Below are 26,017 nucleotides of genomic sequence, written 5' to 3'. Positions count from 1 at the left end.
GAGTTTGACTTGGTCCAGATCTCCCAAATTGCTCTCTGAGGGTGTGAAGTCGTGTTAAAGGCCTGTGTGTGTGTGTGTGTGTGCATGCAGCGGGCCGTTTCATTCGCGGGAGCAGAGCACAGACAGCGGGCTGGGACTGGGCTGCTACAGCATCCCCACCACTCCTGAGGACTTCCTCAACAGCATGGAGGAGATGGACACAGGTACAGCACCAGATAAAAACCATGATAAGAGCATGGCATTAGTGTTATTTTACTTGTTATAGTATTTTTCTGGCTATATTGTCTGCTTGATTGATTGCACAGACACTATTGGTAGAGAGCTGAACTGGATGATGACATCACTGCATCATCAATGAACTGACTGTTTGTTATTGAAAATAAAACACTATAAAAAAAAAGATAAACTATCTTCCTGTTTGATACTGTAAAGCTGCTTTGACTCGATCAGTATAGTATAAAGCGCTATAGAAATAAAGGTGACTTGATTTGTAGTATTTTGTATATTTTCATTAATATTTTTATTTAAATTTAATTTTTATGTTTCTCATTTTCATTTTAAAGTTTTATTAATTATGTAAGTTTTAGCAAGTTTTTAGATTTTTTTTAGTTATTTTAGTGTTTCAACAAAATGAAAATGAGAAATAAACTAGCTAAAATAAATATAAATAAGTTGAAGTTTTTATAATTTATTTTATTTCATTTAATATTTATGTTGCTTAAAGCTTTTTTTTTATTTTTAGGTTTAATTAATTTTGTGGTCTTTTACAATGCATTATGACATTTATGACATTACAAAAATTACACATATTTTCCACTGGATCTCTTTTTCATTACTACTTTGAGATTTTATTTATTTATTTATTTATTTATTTATTTATTTATTTATTTATTTATTTATTTTTGTGATTCTCATTATTCCTAATCATATTTTTTATTTATATTTTTATTTTTTTTTTTACCTAAATCAGTATATATTAAAGACAGTACAACAAATACTACCATGATGGGTTTTTTTTTCAATATTTACTATTTAAAAAAAAGTAATACAGTATTCTGGTATAGCAAATATGAGAATTTGAAAGAAAATACGCTTGTCATGAAAATGATTAATGTCATGGTAATTATATCATTAATTATATTGTCTTAATGGTCCTAAAATAGACGAAGGTCCCTATTGTTTTCCAAAGCATAATATAATATAATATAATATAATATAATATAATATAATATAATATAATATAATATAATATAATATAATATAATATAATATAATATAATATAATATAATATAATATAATATAATATAATATATATTTTTTACCTTTTCAGGATCTTTTAGGCCACTTACCCATGAAAATTTGGTATTTATATGCTATACAGTACATAATGTATACTTACAGTATGTGTTGCTTGTAAACTTGGTGTAGATATGTATGTATATGAATGAAACTTAGTACTTTATACCCACTTAAATGCATGTGTCCATTTTTTTCAATGGTCTGTCATGCGTTGCCCCATCATTTGATTTTGGGGTGAAATATGGCCATGTTTTGGACAGGATTTGTAAGATTTCAGTTACAGTTTGTTTATCAGTTTCATGCTGTATCTCTTCTTGCAGATGCAAGGAATTCTTTCAAAAATAAACCATTGAATCAATGCAACATATACAGTATAGCATGTTTAACTTTCTCCATGCCAGTGATGCCTGCGCTATTCAATGAATGAACATGATTGTTAGCTAGTTTTATAGATGTTAATAGGGTAATAATTACCTTTTATGTCTGCCAGGGAAATTATTTTTCCTCCCTAACCTTGCATCTTCTTGTCTGCAGGTGAGAGCATGGTGCCGGTCAGTATGAGCGTCCCGCCGCAGAGCCGTTTCCCAGACTTCCTGGACTCCATGCCCGGCACCAACGTGGACCTGGGCACCCTGGAGGGCGCCGACCTCATGCCCATCCTCAACGACGTGGAGTCGGTTCTGAACAAGAGCGAGCCCTTCCTCACCTGGCTCTAGACTCACTCACACCACACTAAAGACTCTTTTATATAAATACATATATTATATTATATATTCAATCAGCCTCTTCCTCGAGTTTCACTTTTTAGGTGTCAGATTTGTTCCCTCACTTCATCACGAGTCGAAGAACAATACCAAAGTGTTTAGCCTGCGAACAAACAAGCGAGCACGCGTCAGTCGAAGCGTAGTGGAGGAAGACGAGCGTGTTTGTTTAGGAACTGATGGTGGGTAGATTCTGACTGTTTGTGTTCAGAATGATCACGTTGATAGCAGAAACACCTGAATAGTGTTTTGATCATGTTTAACAGGCACGCTTGTGCATTTAACCCGGAGTTAGGGTTAGTCAAGCTTTTACCGGGTGAGTCTCACCAAACCTGTCAACAACGTATGCTAGCTTATTTCCGATCAAAAGGTAAACGCGACTTTATTCACAGTTTTGACTTTTTCTTGCAATTGTGAATTTCCGTCTCGCAATTCTGCATGTAGTCAGGTGTCTAAAAGTGTAACTGAGAATTCAGAGAAAATAGTTCGAATTACGAGATTTAAACACCCAATTGTAATTAAAAAGATAGAGTTACGAGATGCAAACACACAATACTGACTTGTCTCTCAGAATTGAATTTTCTTTGTAATTTTGACTTTTTCTCAGAATTGTGAGTTTACATCTCATAATTTGGACTTTTTTTCTCTCAGAAATGCAAGTTTACTTCTCGTTATTTTGACTTTCTAATTTTGAGAAGTAAATTTTGCGACTCATAATTCTGATGTTTTTCTCAGAACTGCAAGTTAACTGCGTAATTTAGATTTTTTTTTTTCTCAGAATTTAGTTTTCGTTATTTTGACTTTTATCAGAATTGTGGGTTTATAACTCGCAATTTTAAGATATATACTTAAAAAAAGTTAAAATTGTGAAAAAAATTTTGTGTGTGTTTGTATATTTGTGTATTTCTGGGTAGAAATAAGCTTTGATTAAAGAAATATATATATTTGGATCAATAACAACAAGTAAATACCTAAAGAAAATTAAGCCAGTTTTTATAGGACCATTAGGATATTTTGAATATTAATTAAGCACATTAATTAGCACATTAAAACACTAATGCGAATCATGACTGAGAATAAGAATTACGAACAAACTCAAAAATAGAACAATCAAATCAATCGTTACTGTAAAGTTTTTTTGTTTTTTTTGTTTTTTTTTTGTATGACAGTAATGTAAAACCAGTTTTGTCTGTGTTGGTTTTTGATTTAGATGTTATCCTTTCTCAAGGGTGTTTAATAGTCAGAAAATCATAACGGTCCTTACGTTTTCATGAGATTCACCCTGCTTTTTCACTTTTTGCCAAATCAGTAGCACAAGTGTGCCTGTCAAAGCTTTACATTGTGACTTTATATCCGACGAATAACTATTTCAGATGTGTTTTACTCTTATTCCAGTTTAGCTATTGTGTGAAGCTCATGATGGCATTTGTAGACAAGCGTTTCATATCATATATGTTTTTATGTACTGCTACAGTATTCCTATTTTCTAATCTGTGCTCTTGACATCTGGTGCATTTAATTAGTTTGCAGTTTAGTATTTATCAAGAGCTATGAACTTCTTTTTAAATAGATTTTAGATTTGTTTCCTTTTTTTCAGGAATTTTAAATGTTTTCGAAGCACTACAAATATGCCAATACTGATCTAGTCCCTCGATATCTTCAGGGAATATCTATCTATAAGTATTTTCTGATACCAGAGATAATTTTGCCTTCATTTGGATGATTTTTGGGGCAGACACTTGTTTTTTTTTCTTGATTTTAGTACCCCGGCTGAAATCCAGTTCAATATATGAACATATAAATATGTTTTTTTGTTTGTTTGTTTTTTGTTTTTTTCTACACAGGTCTAATTTTTGTATTGCATGTTTGATCTGTTTGATATTCATAGCATGGGGGGTGTATAGACCCACCTCACCGTGACTTCTTTATTGTTAATGGTTACAATGGTTATAGATGGGTTGTGATGAATTGAAGTGTGTTGGATTTGTGGATGGGGCAGACGGGGTGATTTTTAGTAGCTGTAGGTCAAACTGAGCTCATGACGTCCTTCATGAGGACCGAACGGTTAAGTAGCGGGTCAAAAAGAGCCGATACCAGCTGTTCTCCAACCCGAGTGACTTCAGAGACGTCCATCTCTGTCGGTTTCTTCAGTTTTGGACAACTAAGGATGAGATTGGGTGTCTTGAGTGACACCCAGAAAGAGGGACCTTTTAATGATTGAAACACTTTTCTTTGATATAAACTGCTTTTCCAGAACCTAAATCATGCAATATCCCACAGAGTTGAATATATGGCTTCAGATACATAAAATGCTGATTTTTTTATTTTTTTGTGTTAATGGGGTGAGATGAAATCTGGTGTGTCATCTGTACTGGTTGATGCCAGACTTATGTAGCGCTTGACACTTCAGCATGCTTTAGGTTTTGTAAGAATGAATGTTGCTGGAAAGCTCAGAAAACAAACTGCGTACCACAGAAATATGATGGTGGTGAACTGTACGTGAGAATATGGCTGTAACCTCTAAGAAATCTCTAAAATTGTCAGTGAAATCAAAAAGGAAAGAATAAAATGGTTTTATCAGCTTGGATGTGTAGCTGTGTTTCTTTATGAATCAGTTCATTGACTTTGTCTTCAGCAGCTGGTGTGGCATTACACTTTAACACCATATTGTAACCATAATTCAAAAACAATAGAAGTAATAATGAAAATACATATAAAAATGTACTCAAATCTTACTTGAGTAGTTTAAAAAACACTCTAAAGTTAATTTTATTCAATATAAATTTGAAGTATGATTTTTTTATTTCAATTATCATGCAAGTGTCTCAAAATATATGTTCTTGTAAAGTTTATTATTTCTTTATTAAGTACTAGTTAAAAAAAGTATGTTCAAGTGGACTTATTTTTCAAAAGGGATGCATGAATTTTTGAAGAGCATATATTCCTGACATTTTTGTTTTTGTTTTTGTGCAAACATGGTTACATCATAAACGTTTTGGGGTTGAATTTTACAGAGTTGAAGATCTGCGAAATCTTTGGTCAGTGTGAATTTCCATATACATCACATTTTGTATGTGACCTATTCACTAGCATAGTTTTCAACTAGAAAAAAAAAACTGTATTGGATTGTGAAATGTGGGCATTGCATAAGAGACCAACTAACACTCTGATAAAAGATAAAACAATTTATTTCATGCAATGATAAAAAATCACCAGCTACAAATATAATGGGTAGACTATAAACGGGTATATTGGTCATTCCATGAAGTTAGTACCTTTTCCACTTTAAAAATAAATAAATACATTTAATTAACATTTTTTTTAAAATATCCATGAAATGAATACACCTTAAAATAACAAGAATTTGTAATATGCCATCTCAGGCTATTTTCACATTATTATTTTGACACAAGCATTATACTATTTATAGAAAAGAAATGCATACTTATGCCAAAAACATTGTTTAACAACGAGACTGTATTTAGAACAATATGCAAATGTGATTTTTATATCATTTTGCCTTCATTTTGCAAATTAAAAGTCCTGCTGAAAAATAAAAATCATAGTGAGGGACAGGCCAAAGACCTTACATACCAGCATAAATGCTATTTAAATTATTTAAAATAATAATTAAGTGACTTTTTTATTATTATTATTTAAGATAAAAAGCCTACATTTTGTTATCTTTTTAAATTGTACATTTATTTGTTGTTATATTAAATGTATGTTTGATTATTTCTTCTTTCATGGAGTGACCCACATGCATGTTAGCTTATTTTCCAGTAAAAACAAACATTTAAAATTGCAATTATTTAGTATATTTCTGAGAATAAGAAAACGTCTCTATTAATTATTAATTATAATTATGGATCAAGTCCAGACAGCTTCATCGTGTGTCCAGCAGGGGTCTCAGCATCACCTCATCATGTTTTATTGAGTGAGTTGTTCTCCACACTTATACACTTATAAAAGTTAATAACATCTTAGTTTGTGTTAGTTACTCTTTAACTGCATAAGTGAATATAAGTCTGACTTTTTACTGCAAAACGTTTCCGTAGCACTGAAATCATTCATCACGTAGCCATAATATTTTTAGTTTGCCACAAAAAGCTAGATAAAGTATCGGGGGAAGATTATCAGAAATAAAGCATCAGTCACATGCATCATAGAGCATGAAGTTAATCATTCTTGTGTGAAGATGAGAACTGTTACCTATAAAGCCATCATAAAATAACATTCCCCTCATAAAACCCCTGATAACACATCAACATCACACTGGCAGAACAACAAACATTTACTTTAGCCAGAAAGCCTTCTCTCAACAATAGAAGTTATAACATTGCATAAGAACTCTTATCAAGTAGCCTACGCTATAGTGCGGTTTCAGCTTGCGCGTCATGTTATTGCATGCTCTTTGCATATCTAGTTCGAAAAAATGGTGCAAATCATCTTTTAGCAGGCCAGCTGTTGTTTATGAAGTAACCCTGAACTCTCCAGAGTCTGTCAGGGCACTTCCCAGATGCTCTCACTGTCCCTCCTGCTGCTTCCTGTTTTCTCCGAAAAAACAAAACCTTGCTGAGTGAGACGGAAAAGCGCAAGTATAGCAACAAGGACAGCAATGTGGTGCTTTTTAAATCAAGAGTTTATTAAGTGTCAAATATTATTTCACTAATATAGCAATACATTATAACCAATTTCCTGAGATTAAATAATAAAAAATTGTTATCTTTTATCAAATATTCCATATATTTGCACATTCCCTTCATCCATCATGAAAAAAAGTACTTGTATGAAAATAACGTTCTCCTACAGTTTGAATAAATACCCAATATTCTTTTTAATATGTGTCAATACACTATATATCCTATATCATATAAATCTATATGAAACATCATATGTAGGCTATATATAACTATACACTGTATGTTGCCTTCATAAGCCGTCAGCCATCAGGCAGATACAGCAAACACAGAAGAAAACAACATCCATCTGAACAGTATAAATACACATCATGAGGTGAGAAACTATGGAGAAGTACAGATATGGATGCATGATTAGTCCTGAAGAATCATTGAGCCAAGTCCATTCTGAGTGGTTTAGGAGCTCTGCGGGAAAACACAAGGTCGAGTTATTTCAACACATCAGATATGTGCAACAAACCAATGATGAATTCACATTCAGTCTCTATTAATACAGATTTAAGGCCCGTGGGTGCTTTATTGTTATTGTGCGTACCCCGCAGCAGCCGCAGCAGTCTCCACAGATGGTGCCGATGAGCCCGTTGATCACCTGGAAGGCGCACAGACCGATCTGAACCAGACCAGTGATCAGCAGGATTGAGAACAGGGTCAGATGCCACGTGACGATATCACCCGGACCCGTACATTCCTCCCACAGCGTACTGTTGGACAGGTAGTTTCTGAAAGAAAGAAACCAGGTGACGTGTGTTAATGTTACAGCTACTGGTTTATTACTTGAGTTTTATTCATTTGATAATAAACACTCACCCGTCGACAAATGGGTAAGAGGCGTTAACTTGTTCCGTGGTAGTGAAGCACTTGGGCCCGTGATTAATGGCCACACAAGACACAATAACGGAGTAGCCGGCACCCACCGCTCCAGCCGCGGCGAACAGAATAGAGCTGAACATCTAGATGAAAACAAACAAAATGTTAAAACTGAAACACAAAACGTGCAGATACGACTTTCTGTTAGCTTTACTGTGTCTGATCTTGCGTATTAGAATCCTGTTCTTTAGTATATTACAGTACTAATGGTGCTTTGAAATGGTATATGTTGCAAAAATAGCTTACAAGCAGGGTAAGAGTAAGAATACAAATGCATATTTCTAACATTTCACTCAGAAAGGCCTTTTCTGGTAGGAATGCACAAATGGCGGGAATAATGTGATCTTTGTGTTGAGTTACGGTTTGAAAATGTCATTTGTCACATGGACTCCTCCTGGGGAGTTTTCTCACCGCGAAACGTTTTCCGCAGCTCTCATTCCCACAGCAGCCGCAGCAGTCGTTGTTCTTCAAGCCCAGGAAAACCAGCGCAGGGAAGATCATCTAAACAAAGACCAGCTCGTTATTTAAAGCTGAACGTTTGCCTATAAGGTCTTTTCAACGATTAAGAAAAGCCTTAAAATAAAGCAAAAATAGTCAAGTGCAAAATAAAAAAATAGCTAAAAAAAAAAAAAATTTAAACACTAAGCCGAATAAGTCTAGATACAATGCAAAAAAAAAAAAAGAATCGTAAAAATATTTTACAAAAACGGTTTCTTTAATGAATTTACATAAATTTTACGTAAACTTTTTTTACAGAAATTTGAGCTAAAATTAGAGTTATTTGATACTGATAGATACTGATAGTCTTTTGATAGTCTCTTTTCCTCTTACAAGAAGTGATTTGCATTTGTGCATCCACTCACCAGCACACCAGATCCCAGGATTCCTCCAAAGTAAAAGACTTCTTCTGTGATGTCGCTGCTCTCTTCGACTACTTTACCGCCTGGGAAAAACAGCATAATGTTGCAGATGACACAGATGATGGCCAGCGGGAGGAGGGTTATCCCCAGGCATTTGGCGAAATTTCCAGAACACATAATTCAGTCTTCGCTTAGGTCAAATACAGTCCAGAATAGGGTGTGTGATGGGTCTGGCGTCTCGGAGTCCTTTGTTCGGGTTAGGCGTCCGTTCCTGTGCTTGTGCAGGTGAGTATCGGTGTGTGGATTTATACTCTCCCGCTGCTGTGATGTCAGTGATGGGCACCACTCTGTAAATGTGTAACTGTGGTGTGTCCTGCACCTACAGAGGTGCGTTCATCTCTCAGACCCCTCATACTATCAGCACTGAGTCACTGCGGCCTCACCTTAACATGCAACACTCCATCATGATCCAACAGCAAATAAAACATTTCATGAACACGTATGAGAATTTGACAAAAATTTGGATGGTAAACGGTGTGGATGATGCTCTTTTAATAATAATCTTTTGTTGTGCATCAAAGAAGTACACTTACAGTATTTTGATCCTCTGACTAACATAAACGTTAAATACTTGATTATAATTTTAACTTTTAACTACAAATATTGCAAATGTATTTAAATGTACAATGTATAATTATCAATAGAAATGACAGCATATCTCAGTTACCATAAATGCTTGTCAATACATTCAGTGCACTTTAACTATATTTCCAAGACAATGGAAGTAATTCTGAAATTACTTTTAAAGATGTACTTAAGTCCTACTTAAGTGGATCAAAATACTCTTTAGCTAATTGCTTTTAATGCAAATTAAATGCAATCAATATAATATAAATTAAACTTTTATTATCCTTTTTTTTAAATGCAATTAAAAATTTGAAAGTTCGAAAGTACTGTATACTGTTTCTGTAATGTGTTTTTAAAAGCAGGCTGTATACCTTTATTTGTCATGAAGAGACAGAAGAGACGGCAAGAAAGAGGCAAGGATATAATAACAGCCGCTGTATCTTTATTAACAAAAACAAAAAAGGTATTCCAACATGAAACCAATCTGTAGGAGAAAAACAATATAACACCTTCACATCAAGCAAGGAGTACTAAACTGGGGGCTTAAATATACAGGAAAAAACAAACTGAACAAGAAACAGGAGCACTCATCAATCAGTAACTATGACAACAAATGAGGAAATAAACACAGGGAACTGAAATGAACATATCACAAACACATTGCCAATTTAATCGAAGGAAACTTCATCACGCACACATTGGCTAAAATAAAACAGGACTGGATCATGTTTTAAATATATCCTCTGGCGAGGCGGAATAACAGCTCACCCCTGTGACCCTCCACACCCTGAATATCCTCGTCTCGATCCCGGCTGTTCATTCAGTGTATGGTTGGCTCAGTTCCCAGGGTCGCTCCATGGAATATCTGCATTACTTTTGTAGGAGTTTTCCCTTTCATTCGTCATTCCTCTCAGCACAATCTTTCAAGAATCTTTTACATTTAAAAAAACACCAGTGAACTGTGTAATGGTGGTATTATACTCTAAATACAGTCTGGTGTTTTTGTATGAGGATTATACTGTATATAGCATATCATTTATAGAGATAGTTTGGTATTGTTATAAACTATTTTAGTATTTAATAATATTTCAAATTTAAATAACAGTTTCTATTATATAATAGTTATAGTTTATAGTGTTTTGTTACTATTTATTATTATTTGTATTAAAACTGTAGTTTATAGTGTTCAGTATTCCTCTTAATTTTAGTCATTTTGTCAAGGTCCTTTGATTTATATTATATTGATTTATATAAGTTTTTTTGTCATTTTTATGTCTATATATTTCAGTTTTAGTAATTTATTAGTTTTTTTAGCAACATTATGTGCTTGTCATTTTCTTTTATTTATTTATTCTTTAGCGTGAGTTCAGTTTTAGTTTTTATTTACTAAATGTTTTATTTATTTTTACATTTAGAACATTTGTATCTTGAGATAATGATGACCATTACTTTATTTATGATGACATTTAGTTCATAAATGTGTAATAAATACATGACACTGTGTGTATTACAAAAGTTTTTCACATTGCTGTTTTTATATAAATGTACATACATGTACATTTTTATATAAATCAACAACTTGAGGCAATTAATAGCTTATGTCTTTGACAAAACATTTAGTTGACATAAAATATCAAATATGTTTAACAGCATTTTACCTCATAGTGAACCCACAGTTTTGTTTTTTTTTGTTTTTTCTGTCGTAAAAAATCTGTGATGTCGAATGTTACTTTTGACCTCTTACAAACTTGCTTTGTGAATCTAAATAAAGTATCCTGATGACATTATATGACCATATAATAATGCGTTATTATGGTCTATAAAAGTGTATTCAATTTGAGCAGTGTGTATAGTTAGAAGGGTGATTGTGTAACATCACTGCATCACAATCTGAACTTCAAACTTCTCGTCATCAGACCTGCTCACAGAAGTATGCTCAGACCATTCCCCATTTGCAGGGTGTGTTCTCTTCAATGGCCAGTGATAAGACTGACAGGTCCAAAGGACTTCTCTAACTCAAATCTTATCAGAGGTGGGAGGGAAGTCAATAGTAAATCAATGGACTGATAGATGCGCATGAATAAAATGCATGCGTGTTGCCCCGAGCAACAGTTTCCATGACAGGTTAGTTACTTATTTGTTAGTTATTTGAGACACACACTTGAAAGTATGCACTCACACAAAACTCACATGATTACATCATCAGTATGCACCCAGCAGCAAATCAGTTTATTTTTACTCTGATCCTGAAACGGATAGTCATCCATCCCACCCCCACCACCCAATACATTTCATTAAAAGAGGAAATTCAAATCATTGTCCTGTAAAAAAGAAATATATATATTACACACCACATTATGAGATGAGATAAATGTATTTTGGCCTGTTCATTTTTTTATGCTCTCTAAGTTGGACACAGTGAGCGACAAACAGAAAATATATGTAGAGACACTGATATAAAGAGACACAAATACATACACTAAAGTCTTCTCACTGTTATCAGTAATGACACTAGTAAAACATCAGACCAACCCATTTATGATAACCATAATTATTACGCACTGTTGTAAGCTTAAAGGATTTATCTAGCATATGTCAAAGTTGAGGGTGAGTCCAATCACAGACACTTGTTAGTGGTACATTTGGCCATGTTTACCACAAAACATACTTATGTCTAGTCTCTGTATGTTATTAATTTAGAGAATACTATAGTGTCTCTTCACGGGTCTGTTGCTGGATACAGATTTGAATCAGACAGTTTCATCTCACATCACTGAAAAAGTAAATAGGTAACACTTTGTTTTCCTTTGTTAAAACTGATCAGTTATAAATTTTGCAATTCCTAACTATTTGTGATTTTATTACTAAAATTTGCATTTAACACTATAAAATCCTATAAAATCAGACCTGTGAAGAGGATAGGAGGAAACTTCTATATAAAACAGATCAAAAACATCACAAAACTGGCGATTTTGTAAGGTTTTTGACAGAACATCACTATTATAAGACAGGATGTACTAAACTACACAGCTACAGCAAGGTATTTCTGAAGTTTTAAAACTCTTTTTCATTATTATTAAATCCCTATGATTGGGACATTTGTCAAAATAAATAATTAAATAAAATGAATAAATGAATAAATATATAAATAAATAAATAAACTTTTCTAGTGGCAATAATTAAACTGCTTATGAAGAAACCATGACAGAAGAGTCATCGAAGTAATAAATTACAATCATGGTTGAATCAGACCCTAATGATTGCAACGTTCTCATGAACGTCTGAAGAATTATGTTGCCATAATTATAGATGTAAACTAGCCTGATTACATCCTACCATGTCAAACCTAACAGAAGTGAAATATGGTGTGACCCAAGGCTCTGTCTTAGGTCCTCTGTTGTTCCCTTGTACACTAACATACACTCTCTAAAGTCACTTTTAAAACATGCTGCAACCGTTAGACTGTTAAAATCATGCCCATATATCATTTTTAAACAAAATGTATACATTTAAAACATTATAAAGCTGGGAAACTCTGATGTTCACCTGCTCCTGTGCCAGCTTCCTACACTTACACTGAACAAAGCCACACTGGCTACAACTACAGCTTATCCAACTATATGAACTACTTAGTTTTGTGAGTAACTGGGATAGCAATACAAAACCTGTGGATTTCAATCCTGGACCTGGTTACAGGGATTTCCCTCTGTTTAATCATTATTTTAACACGTGTCTCTTCACGGGTCTGTTGCTGGATACAGATTTGAATCAGACAGTTTCATCTCACATCACTGAAAATGTAAATGGGTAACATTTTGTTTTCCTTTGTTAAAACTGATCAGCTATTTATTTTGCAATTCCTAACTATTTGTGATTTTATTACTAAAATTTGCATTTAACTGTTTTTCAACAGTATAAAATCAGCCCTCTGACCTGTTTTTCATAACACACCAATCAAGAGCTTTTCTCTGTCCCATCATTTGATCACAGAATGACAGCTATCTCATTATGGATTTTAAAGATATCTGTACAAAAAGAGGATAGGAGGAAACTTCTATATAAAACAGATAAAAAAAAACATCACAAAACTGGGGATTTTGTAATGTTTTTGAAAGAACATCACTATTATAAGACAGGATGTACTAAACTACACAGCTACAGCAAGGTATTTCTGAAGTTTTAAAACTCTTTTTCATTATTATTAAATCCCTATGATTGGTACATTTGTCAAAATAAAATAAAATAAAATAAAATAAAATAAAATAAAATAAAATAAAATAAAATAAAATAAATGAAATAAAATTTTCTAGTTGCAATAATTAAACTGCTTATGAAGAAACCATGACAGAAGAGTTGAAGAATCGAAGTAATAAATTACAATCATGGTTGAATCAGACCCTAATGATTGCAATGTTCCCATGAACTTCTGGAGAATTATGTTGCCATAATTATAGATGTAAACTAGCCTGATTACATCCTACCATGTCAAACCTAAAAGAAAGTGAAATATGGTGTGACCCAAGGCTCTGTCTTAGGTCCTCTGTTTGTTCCCTTGTACACTAACATACACTCTCTAATGTCACTTTGTAAAACATGCTGCAACCGTTAGACTGTTAAAATCATGCCCATATATCATTTTTAAACAAAATGTATACATTTAAAACATTATAAAGCTGGGAAACTCTGATGTTCACCTGCTCCTGTGCCAGCTTCCTACACTTACACTGAACAAAGCCACACTGGCTACAAGCTTATCCAACTATATGAGCTACTTAGTTTTGTGAGTAACTGGGATAGCAATACAAAACCTGTGGATTTCAATCCTGGACCTGGTTACAGGGATTTCCCTCTGTTTAATCATTATTTGCTCCTGAGCTGCGCAAACATTCTCAGGTCACTCCAGTGGATTTTTCTCAAATTACTGCTAGACACTAAGCATAAAAAAGAGATTAGCTATGAAATGAGTAAAAGAGCACTCATTCAATTTATTTACTAAAGCAATACAATTACTGTCTTAGGATCCTGACAGACATGGTAATAAATGGTTTAATAAACCATAAATAATGTTAAATAAAAAAGCAGAAATATAGAAGGTTTTGTGAAGGAGCTTGAAAAGCTTGAGATTTGTATATATATATATATATATATATATATTTCTGAACACAATTGGCTTTAGCATTACCAATATATCACTAATTAAGATGTTACTATATAACCAATATTCTCTCACATTTTATGTTTAGTTGGTTTCTTGTATCTAGTTTCTTTGCTTGCTTCGTCCCCGCTCATTTGTTACTGTAATTTCAGTGGTTCATTAATTCCTTTCATCTTCTTCTCTTCACCCCCATTTTGTATGTGTATGTATAGCCTTGTGTTTCAGTCTTGTGTTTCAGTGTTTTTGTTGTTGTTTCTTGATGGTTTCCAGTTCCCTTGTGTTCCTGTTCTCCTGATACCCGGTGTATCTTTTGATTGTGCTTGTTTTGTTTCAATAAATGTACCGCAAAAGATTCTTACAAACTGACTCGACCAATCCCTGACATATACAAGGTATATTTATATAAATACATATGTCTACTTATATATCCTCATACTTTTTAAATGTATTTCTATTGTATGTATGTATGTATGTATATATATATATATATATATAGAGAGAGAGAGAGAGAGAGAGAGAGAGAGAGAGAGAGAGAGAGAGAGAGAGCTTTTACCCAAAATGTATTTTCTGTACTGTACTGTACTGTACTGTACTGTACTGTTTATAACATATATTTAGCATATATTTTACATATATTAAAAAAAAATTTATAATACACAAATACAAACAAATACACATACACAAATATACATTCCAGTTTGTCCTGTGGACAGTGCCATGAAGAAACCTAATGGTACAAAGGTGAAAGTTCATAGATAAATATGAGCACATATTAAAATAATAATCAAGAGTAATTAAGAAATATTCCATGCACTATGAGGCAAAAAAATCTCTAGAAAAAAAGAAAAGGTACTACTAATTTTCTGCCAAGACATTTTATATTAATTTGACTTTTTAATGACATTTCCTTTAACTCTCAAGCACAACACAATGTTATGAATAATTTAAAATATGGTTAAAGCACCTGTCAAAAATCTATATAAAAATTGATTCATATAACACAGTACACTGGACTTATGTTTACTTTTCTAAAAGTGTAGTAATTATACTATATATATATATATATATATATATATATATATATATATATATATATATATATAAGAGATAAGATAAACGTAATATGTTTAGTGACAAGCTCAGTAGCTCTCCATTAGTCTTCATTGTTCTCTTATATGTTTTAATATTACTGTAAGCACACATTAACTGCTGTGGTATGTTGATATATTCTAGCTAATACTGACTGTGAATTATGTGACTGTGATTATTTGTCAGAAAATATGTTCAAACATGTTCTGTCTTTGTCTGTCTGTGGGTGCCGTGCGGTACCAGGTACTGTGCTTACATTAGATAGTATTGTTTGCTTATCCCCATCTCCACCCATGTGATCTTTCACTTCTCTGTCTACTGACGCTGTGATAGGATGCCATTTAAAAGTGACGGTGAGAGAGGAACAGCAGCCGTGGTTTATTACATGCAGACTTTAGACTCTTGCTTTGACACGAAGATGTGATGGACAGTATCAGAACAATAATTATATTACATAATAGATTTGTTTATGAACGGAGTAAGAATTCAGTTCCACAACACAATCCACAACATTTCAACATGCTTTGTTAAGAGAGGTGCTTCACTTACATAAGCAGAATTATGTGTTTCTCAATCGAACCGCATCCAGAGGATTGAGTTACAGATGCTAATACAAGACTTTGTTTTTCTTGCTTAATATGAGTCCGTTTGACCTTTCGGCTGAGCTGCCCTCTGTCCACAGATCCAGGAGCATGTCAGTACTCCCACAGGAAGTGATACGGTGCATTTGTCTTTTTTGGCACTTAAGCATACACCTATTACACAAAATAAAATACCTTAACATGAGCACTTTTTTGGCACTCAAAAATGTTTTCCTTAGTTTGATGAGCACTTTTTTGGCACTCAATAAAACAACTATAAAAAATAAACAAATACATCACTTAAGCATACACCTATTACACAAAATAAAATACCGTAAGAGAATATACTTTTCATATAGACATTACATTTACTGTATGCATTTGACAGATGCTTATATCCAAAGTAACTTCAAGGTGCGCATTCACATTTTATCGGTTCAGTGCAAACTGAGTCTAATGTTTTCAGACTTGATTGCATGTTTATTGCCATTAAAAGAATAGTTGTTTCCTATCTTGTAAAAATGGTTAGAGTACTGCTGAATTTACTAACAAGCATTTATGATTAACTAAAATATACTTTAATTTCATTTCTATTGAAACCTGCGTGTTTCCTATTTCAATGTATTTGTAACACTACAGTTAAAATGAGTTCAAAGCAATTTACAGAGTTATTATGTTAGTCAACACATTAAAATGCACTAAAATAAAAGGACTAATAAACAGCAAATATGGTATTAAAAGGTGCGCTAATAAGCAACTAGTTAATTGTGAGAATTGGCTCCTATACTAAAGTGTTACCAAATAAGCAAAAAAGCAAGGGATTTTTAATATCAAAACATTAGATTTTTGGATAAATAAAGACATATATACAAAGGATGAAGATAACTGTTAATTCCTTTCAGTGGGAGTACTGATGTGAATATGTTGTGAGAGAAGCAGGTTCTAAAGCTTAACCAGATATCCTAGTTGCTTATTAACTCTTTGAATGAATGCTTTGTTGAATTCATCCTGGGAGTGATCTAACCAGCAGTCAATACGTTTGTGAAATGTTTTGCCTGTGAGTGTTTTTTTTTTTTTTTTCAATGACCGCATGTGGTGTTGGATGAAGTAGAGGAGACCAAAGGAAAGATTTTATTAGGTCATATCCTGGTCACAGTAAGATTTATAATGTATTGTCTACACCGTTTGTGTACGATTGCCCCCTCTCTCCGTCTCTCGTCCTGTAACTGTAACAGAACAAAGGTGCTATTTTCTGTCTGGACGGTTGTTGTGGTAACGGCAGGCCCATGCGAGAGGGGCCGTATCTTACCGTAATCCACCCATGTGAACGCAGGCTTTGCTGAAACCACATGGCCTCGTGCAGGTAAGCACATTACACCATCAGATCCCCATGCAAATTTCAAGCACTACAATGCTTTTAGACAAACGTGACATAAATATCTGCATTACTAGTAAATGAAGGGTTATGTATGGAAACCCATTTCCACCACTTAATTTTTTCAGAATTGTGAGATTTAAACTCACCATTGCGAATTATAACTTCATAATTTTTAAAAATAATGACACAAAAAAACACCATTGCGAGTTATAACGTCAGAATTGTGAGATATAATGTCGCAATATAATGTCGCAATTGCGAGTTATAACATCAGAATTGTGAGATATAAACTCATCATTGCGAGTTATAAAGTCAGAGTTGCAAGATATACAGTCACTAATATGTTCTCAGAACTGTGCCTTCATATCTCATAATTCTGACTTTATAACTCGCAGTTGTGAGTTTATGAATTGTATAAAAAAAGAGATATAAACTTGCAATTTCGAGAAAAAAAGTCAGATCTGTCAGATAAAATGTTGCAATTACCTTTTTTATTTTTTATTCAATGTCGGAAACGGGCCTTATTGAATAACCATAGTTATGACCCTGAACATGGGGGAAGGAAATGCATTTTAGCATCAAAAACAGAGAAGTGAGAGAAGATGCTTACAGGACAGATGGAAAGAAGAAACCTCATAAACTGAAACTGAACTGACCCCAAACCTTCAGCACAAACCACGCGGAGCTAAAGAGTAAACAGCTTAGAGTGGGAAAATGTACATTTTAAAGCCCTTGAGAAGAGAAACACTGCATTTACCTCAGTTCAGCCCAGATTTACAGTGTTTATAAACCTTCAGAAGAGCCTGAACATAGTCAACCTCTCACCCAAACAAAACTCAGTCTTATCTGAACCCTGCTGCACATGTTGCTTTAAACAGCTACAAATTAACCGTTAAAATGCTTATCGCCCACACTTCAGAGTATATGACTGTATATTATCTGCTGTATTTAAAGATAGTACACTCACGTCAGATGTTACTTAATAAGCAAGTTCAGAATAAGCTAGTTCCTACACGTTTTTGAACAGTCCTAACGGCTACTTCCAATTAAAAATATTAACACAGATCACGAAGATGTCACTAAGAATAAACTGTGTCTGCTGATGGCATAGTTTATATTAATAATATGATTATAACAGCAGTTGCACAGGCAGGTGGTTATTTTTTACAGTTTACAAAACTATAAAGCTGCACACATCAAGACTGATTATATTGGAATGTGGGTTATATGTGAATAAAAAGGAATTTAATTCAGTATTTAAATTAAATTATTTTTTATTTAGCAAACAAATAGATATTGTATTTATGTTTGATCTGAAGCAGAATTAAAATCAATTAAATTTAGAGAAAGGTGTATAACTACTGTAAGAGCAGTGTTTTCAGAAAGATAACTTCAATTTTATGGGTCATGGTGCAATACTGCATTTATAATTTATTCAATTAAACAATCAAAGGATTCCAGCTTTAACAACATTATTTTGCGTTAAATGAAACCAGTGATATGGACTGTTTAATGATGATTTTGGCCATTATAACAAACATGTACAGTGACTTGGGAACATATATTTTGGAAATTAATAAGGATAGTTTCCAGGATTTATTTGTTTGGTCCCACTTAATATAAGGTATCTTTAATTAATATGCACTTACATTATACAATCAAGCATTTGATTCAATGTAGTTATTGTGTATGTACTTGTTGTAATGCAAAACTCTTGACAGCTGATGCAGCAACTGAATGTGTCACCTGTGGACGTCCATTAAAAACAGCGCTGAACTGACTGTGACTGTGAATGTGTGTGTGAATGGGAACAGCGGACTGTAGGAGAGTCAGACACCAGCAGTGACAAGTGTGTCACAATCTGCAAGCCAAGTGCATTCATATGGGTCTTTATGTTAAACTGAAGTCAGATGCTGCAATTTAGACTATGTGGAACATACTGTATGGATTAACTGCTGGGAATTTACTGCTGTGAAACCAACAGCACTGCTGATTATATTAGGACTGTTTTGGGATTTTAATTAAAACTATTATTATTATTAAATCTCTTTTTTACCCTTGAAAGAAAACCTTGATAATTATGCACTTCTGAATATAAGGCATTTTTCACTCCTAAACCTTGTTAACTATAAGATATATCAATAAATGATTACATACTAAATAGTAGTTATTAAGATTGATGTGTTTTGGATGCTGTTTAATATTCTCTATGTGCTTTTAGATGCATGCTCATATGAATGACTGAAGATTCATTATGTTATTTTTATTTGGTTATTAATGATTTTACTTATGAAATGTGGTCAGTTCCTCATTCAAACTTTTATTTTTTCTGTTTTTATTTTGTTAATGTGAACAACAGAGCAAAGCTGTGGAATATCTTACAGATGAGATGAATACATTGATTCAAACAGATGAATGAACGTTTTTTTTCTTTCCTCTCATGTCATCGGGCGTTAAAGTCTAAAGTTGAATGCTCACACTTGTCCAGTGGCGGCTGGGTGTGACACTGTGACACATGAATCAGAAAGGCCCTGTACATGTGTCACGACGCTGGAATTTGCTCAGCCACTCTCCAGAAAGAAAGCCGGGTGGAGGAGAAGTGTGTGTCTTTAGGAAATGCACGGCTGATTTGACCAACTACAAGAATAAACTCGTTACATTAATCAGGAAGTCATGTCATTACACTTCCTTTGTTTTCATTTGCCATTAGTTTGATTAATTTGCTCTCATAAAGGGAAGTCTTTAAGGTCAAAAAAATGCCCTGCCAGAAAACCATGAGTAAGAAACATTCAAATCAGTAACAAACAATGAAAATACAATATTAAAGCACTGCTTCACATAACATAACATAACATGTAGTTTTATTAAGCCAGCAGTCACTGTAATGAACTATATTACTTTATGGAAGAATTTATGAACAAATGTTTATTATAGTAGTTGATCTGTTTTAACTGGTGATTTTACCATGTTTAAGCACTGCTTCACATAACATAACATAACATGTAGTTTTATTACATGGGGTCATGTGTTTCTGTTTTAAAAACCTTTTGAAAAAAAAAACATTTTTGTAGTGTACATGCAGATATTAATGAAATAAAATGCCACTTAAGTGTACTTAAAGAGAATACCCTTTCCTGACTGCTTCTTATGTACTGTACTAAGATGTACTCTAAGTTGCAACTGCATCATTATAAATTTGTAATTACCTACTAATTACATAGTAATATCTAATAATATCTATCTATCTATATCTATCTTATTTTAGTTTATTACCACTTGGTACATTCAGCAGTACACTTGAACCATATTTCAAGGACAAATACTGTATAAGTACATATAAAGGTGTACTTAATTTCTACTTAAGTAAGTCAAGACACTCTAAAGTTCAGCTAATTGCATTTAATATAAATGTAAACTATAATACATTTTCTGAAAACATTATACTGCAAAAAATATTTTCTTGTTTTCTAGTATAAATAATATCTAAACATGCTTGAATTAAGATGCTTTTGCTTGACAAGTATGAGATTTTAAGTCTTGTTTTCAAAAGAAACAAAAACAACAACAACAACAACAATAATAATAATAATAATAATAATAATAATAATAATAATAATAATAATAATAATAAAAATTTAGTTGGAGTAAGAAAACGAATCAATTTAAAGGCTAAACAATATTATTTTTCTTGCCCCATTGGCAGATATTTTTGCTTGTTTTAAGCAAAAACTAACTACCGTACAATTTAATATGTTTTATAAAATTATGAATAAAATTATTATTATTTTTTTTTTTCAGAAAACAAGAATTAACATAAGTCATCTCGCATTTTGATTCAAGAGTTTTTATATGTTTATACTAGAAAACAAGAAAATAATTTTTACAGTGTTTTCAGTTCACATTTAAGTATATTATTTTAAAGTGTAATAAGATACTCTTAAAATATTTAAAGTAATTTAAAGTGTACTTCTTTTCCACAAGTGAACACACAAGCAGAAGTTATTGAACTCTTATTAACACATATTAAGTACAGAAATGTAAATGTTTTAGATCAATGGCATACTAAACTTCATCATCATGAAGTTCATCGAAGCGGTTCCACACACAAGCTTGTCGTATTAACGATGCTTCCCAAGACACAAGCATATTTTTTGTTCTCGGAGCCCCTCGGCACACAGCTCAGCAAACACAACAGTGGGTGTCTGTATCCTCTGTGGAAAACTGTTGAGTTACATAATATACTGCCATACTTCCTCATGACAGGCTGATTTATTCATAAAGCCTGATTACACCAACGGCTAATCCTGGATCACACAAACACTGCAGACATTTCATCCTGTTGCTTCAGATTTATCTGGCTCAACACAGATTTTTACACCATAAACAAAAGTGTGCAAGAACGCAGTCTCATTTTTTTTTCATCGACTACGTTGTTTTCATTGATTTCCATCCAAGTGTCAGTGTTGTCTCAGGTGTTTTCCTCAATGTCTTTTTTCACATCACTTCTGAAACTCTAAAACATTCTGTTTTCTCTGGGGGATACTAAGGGAACTTCAGAAAAGGTCTCAATTTTTCCATTTCATCTTAATGCTGACTGGGAGAAAGAGTTTTAAATTAAAGTGATTTCATGTGTATGATTTACCTTACCGTAAGTGATGCCATCTACAGTGTCAAATTAGAAGTGTAAAAGGCTAAAACACAAGCCATCTGCACATCATCCGAACCACACGCCCACTTATAGACAAAGGCCTAATTTCACATGGATGGAATAACAAATGGATGCCATTTGTGTTCCTTATATACATCACCTACACTACACTTTTTGAGCATACAAGACTTCTATCAAAAGCATTTCAAATTCTTACCAACCCAAACTTTTGAACGGGACACTCTTAAAAATAAAGGCTCTTGATTGGTGTCTATGGTTCCAAAAAGAACCTTAAAAACAATGGAATCTTTTCAAAAAGGTTCTCTATGGAAAATAGGTTTGTTAGATTATTAATACTGGCTCCAAAATGGTTCTTCCAATCTATGGAATATCTGTGAAAACTCCCTTTTGATTTGAAACCTTCAAAACCTTGGAACCTTTAAAAGCTTATGTATGTATGTTTAGAAATGACAATGAATAGCTGATGCCAACTTTGACTATGTTAAAAACTACAAAAAATAAAAAATAAAATTACCACAAAACCGCTTAATCTTTGTATGTTTTGTAATGAAAGGGATCACAAAATGTCCGTTACGATGTCAACTTTGTAGTGAAACAAGTGAAAATTGAAAGGTGGATATATATATATATATTAAAATAAGTCTCTATTTTCTGTTTTGTCCGTTACGATGTCAACTTTGTAGTGAAACAAGTGAAAATTGAAAGGTGGATATTGATAGAAATATCAACGTTAGATTTTCTTTCTAAAAAGCACCTTGTAATTGCACAACCTTGAGCACAAGGCTTGTAATCCCACACCCCCCACAAGTCCTGGTCATATTGTCTGTCAGAGAGTTTCCAGTCACACTGTATAATGTCAGCCCGTTGGTAGGATCTTGTAACTCTCCTCAAACTCATATTGTCTGTCAGAGAGTTTCCAGTCACACTGTATAATGTCAGCCCGTTTCCTGTCTCCTCCTCCTTATGGGGGGCCGAGGAGGGGGGTAGTCTCTTAAAACCCTTCCACTCCTCCATCCACCACCCTACTTTCCTGTCCCGGATTACAGCCGCCTGCGCTCGCTCCCTCTGCTCCGTGTGAAGATGTGTTCTCTGGCCTTCGCCAGGTCTCTGGGTTTCGCCCTCATCCCTCTCGCCACCTGCTGCATCGTGGCAAACATCCTGCTCTTCTTTCCCGACGGAAAGATCAGCTTCGCTCAGAATGATCATGTGACCATGTATGTCTGGTACTTCATGGGAATCGGAGGAGGTGGTTTGGTGGTGAGTATCAGATTAGTGTCAGTGTGAATCTTTTCTTGTGTGCTGGTTGTGGACAGACAGGAGGAGAAGTTTTGGTGGATTGAGGTTTCTGGACAAACCCTCTCTGCACTGTGGGCGACCCCACCATCCCCACGAGGAAAAAACTGAATAAACACTCTAATGTATTAATTCAAGTTTGAAAAAGCTCAGTATTAAGTAAGGTTTAGGTATTTATATAAACATGAGTTAGGGTTAGGTTGCAAAGGGTTAACATGCTAATGAAAAATCGGCAATTTGACTCAAAAATGTGTATTAGAACTGTTCAAAAGCTCATCTGTGCAGCTGTGTGTGTAAACTGAGCAACACTCTCAAAATAGTTTGAAAGTATTGTGCCGATTGGCAAATTGATGGTGCATTTGTACAGTCTCATTCACAACTGTTGGTACAATCTACCCTTGCCTTCTTGAGGGTTAACTCTAGGGTGGGTCTGGGGCGGACCTTTCGTAAGAGTGTGAATTTCTGAAATGGAGATGGTAACTTATACAATACTTGCAAATTCCCATAAGATTGGGCCCCAACGTAAACTTTTGGGGCATTTCTTGGTTGCTGGTCAACGTGTGGAAACAATGAACAACTTAATGGACAGCTAACGGTAAAATAAGTGGACGAAAGGAACTTAATCCACTAAACATACAGCTGAGGAAACAAGAATACCAAAGTGTTTATTCTTATAAGTAAACTTGTGTAAAAATCTAAATCTTTAAATATCTAATTTGTTACCCCTAGTATTTTTTTAAATTCATACTTAGTTCTATTATATTCCATAGTTCTGTAGTAATCTTTTATCATATTTACCGACATATTACTTGAGACTTACTGATATAAAAAATATATATAATTAAACTTTATTTGAAGTGTCACTTGTGCACAATGCACATTTCTCAATATAAAGCCTAAAATGTGTTTTAATGCCACTATTGATGAGGATTTTATGATCGTTGAATAATATCCGCCTTAAAGTGCATGATATTATAAGTGTACATGAAGTATCCTTCTAATAGTTCCTCTTTAGCACAATCAAACTACAGTATATCTTCAGCACTACTTCCACACAATTTAGCAGACTTTAAGTATACCAAAAGTACAATCGCAGCATATTTCTAATATGTACATAAATATGTGAATGTGCTTGTAGTATACTCAGCTATATCTGGTTGATGATATATTCGTAACTTTTTATCAAAACATAACTGTGGTCTACTCTTTCTTTGTTGCTGACATCTCCAGACTTTTCCCACTTAATTCCATTGTTTCGTTCTTGATTTTTTTCTTGTTGAATATTCCATTTATGCCAGCAGTAATGATGTGCAATTACTCAGTTAGACAGTTGTATTGTTCTATAAACTCATTGTCTACATTCAGATGCTGATACCGGCCTGCGTGTTTCTGGGAATGGGGAAGTGTGTGGATTCCTGCGGAACAGACAGCTGTGCGGTGAGTGTTGGGATGGGAGACATGTTGTACAGATCAGCCAGATTCATCAGTTTCACATTGTGTGTGTAGATGTGTGGTTCGGTGTTCGCAGCTTTGGTGGGATTAGCCGGATCTGCATACTGCTTCCTGATCTCCGCTGTGGCGCTCTTGAAGGGGCCGTATTGCAAAAATGGGGGCGAATGGATGTATCCTTTTATGGATGATGGCGGAAGGTATGAGCTCATTTTTTTCTTTCGAAAATGCTTTGATGGTGACAAGTCTTGAACTCTTTTCCTCCGTTTGTTCAGTTATCTGTTTGCTCGAGAGAAGTGGTCCAAATGCGTTCAGCCGGCACACATTGTGGAGTGGAATGTGACGCTGCTGTCCATCCTGTTGGGTCTCAGCACCCTGGAGTTCCTCCTCTGTTTCCTGCAGCTCATCAGCGGACTGGTCAACGCAGTGTGCCGGCCATGCTGCTACAAACAGGAGTACAGTCTAAACACTTGAGGACGGAGCGTTTTCCAGCCTCAGTCAGTCAGAAACAGGACTGCTCATCTGCAGCAGAGCCGCTGGTTCATCAGAGAGCCGACGGATCTGTCAATCACACACTTCACGATGCCATGAAAGTCGCTTTGGATAAAAATGTAAACACTAAGTCACCACGTTTGAGCTGAATGCATCAGGACATTTCCACCTCACTCCAGCCGAGTTTTTATTAGCAGTGCATGTTTTCTGTATAAGACAAACATTTTTGCATTGTACACTACCTGCAATGTGCATTTTGCTAAAATATAACTGTATTTTTGTATGAGTTCTGTTCGTTTTGTACAGAAAGATGTTTTGTAAATTATTTAAATATTGAGAGTGATAGAAGTACAGACGATGAATGTTGTTTTATAAAAGTTTTTTTTTTTTTTATATTTCCATCAGTGAATAAATATGTCTCATTTTAGACTACTTTTTTTTCTGTTTGTTAATTTTGTGTATGGTGGTTTTCACAATTACAATACAAGAAAATGGCAAAAATCCTCTGGGAAATAATGGATAATGTAAGACTCATTGTCCAGTCTCAGCAATAATCTCTGGAACATAAATCTGTAGAACTTGCCCAAATCCTCTTGGTACATTATTTGAGAACATGCAGATTTCTGGCTCAACATAAGCTACTACAGAAGTATGTGAAAAACCTAAGTGAACAATCTCTAAAATACATCCATATGAAAAAATCATTGTCCTAATAAATGGTCAAGCCAATTTCAGTAGCAAAAATTTTAACCAAATGAATTAGATAACAAGAGGTTAGTCATTCACAGCTGAGGTG

At 34.0% G+C, this 26,017-nt stretch overlaps 3 protein-coding genes across 4 annotated transcripts in view; 2 read left to right on the top strand and 1 right to left on the bottom strand.

The window, feature by feature from the left end:
* The window catches only part of wwtr1 (WW domain containing transcription regulator 1), a 49,881-nt gene extending 45,238 nt beyond the window's left edge, over positions 1-4,643 (top strand). For both annotated transcript variants that reach the window (XM_042748882.1, XM_042748881.1), the window contains exons 5-6: positions 91-203; positions 1,835-4,643. In XM_042748882.1, coding sequence (XP_042604816.1) covers positions 91-203; positions 1,835-2,016 — 295 coding nt within the window. In that variant the 3' untranslated portion in view covers positions 2,017-4,643. The remainder of the gene's footprint in view (positions 1-90; positions 204-1,834) is intronic.
* A 2,042-nt stretch (positions 4,644-6,685) lies between these two features.
* tm4sf4 (transmembrane 4 L six family member 4) lies at positions 6,686-8,783 on the bottom strand. The gene is made up of 5 exons (XM_019124804.2): positions 8,492-8,783; positions 8,040-8,129; positions 7,569-7,711; positions 7,297-7,480; positions 6,686-7,166 (listed from the first exon to the last, which is right to left on the bottom strand). The coding sequence occupies exons 1-5, from the start codon at positions 8,663-8,665 to the stop codon at positions 7,158-7,160; spliced, it is 600 nt and encodes a 199-aa protein (XP_018980349.1). The 5' UTR covers positions 8,666-8,783; the 3' UTR covers positions 6,686-7,157.
* A 14,237-nt stretch (positions 8,784-23,020) lies between these two features.
* LOC109053365 (transmembrane 4 L6 family member 1-like) lies at positions 23,021-25,653 on the top strand. Its single transcript, XM_042748889.1, has 4 exons — positions 23,021-23,244; positions 24,646-24,717; positions 24,787-24,929; positions 25,005-25,653. Exons 1-4 carry the CDS (start codon positions 23,068-23,070, stop codon positions 25,201-25,203), a joined length of 591 nt encoding a protein of 196 aa, XP_042604823.1. The 5' UTR covers positions 23,021-23,067; the 3' UTR covers positions 25,204-25,653.
* Positions 25,654-26,017: the final 364 nt, after the last annotated feature.

This window comes from Cyprinus carpio, chromosome B22, assembly GCF_018340385.1.
Source record: "Cyprinus carpio isolate SPL01 chromosome B22, ASM1834038v1, whole genome shotgun sequence".
Classification (NCBI taxonomy): domain Eukaryota; kingdom Metazoa; phylum Chordata; class Actinopteri; order Cypriniformes; family Cyprinidae; genus Cyprinus; species Cyprinus carpio.
The sequence above is the reverse complement of the archived record's forward strand: the minus strand, read 5'-3'. Positions and strand labels throughout refer to the sequence as shown.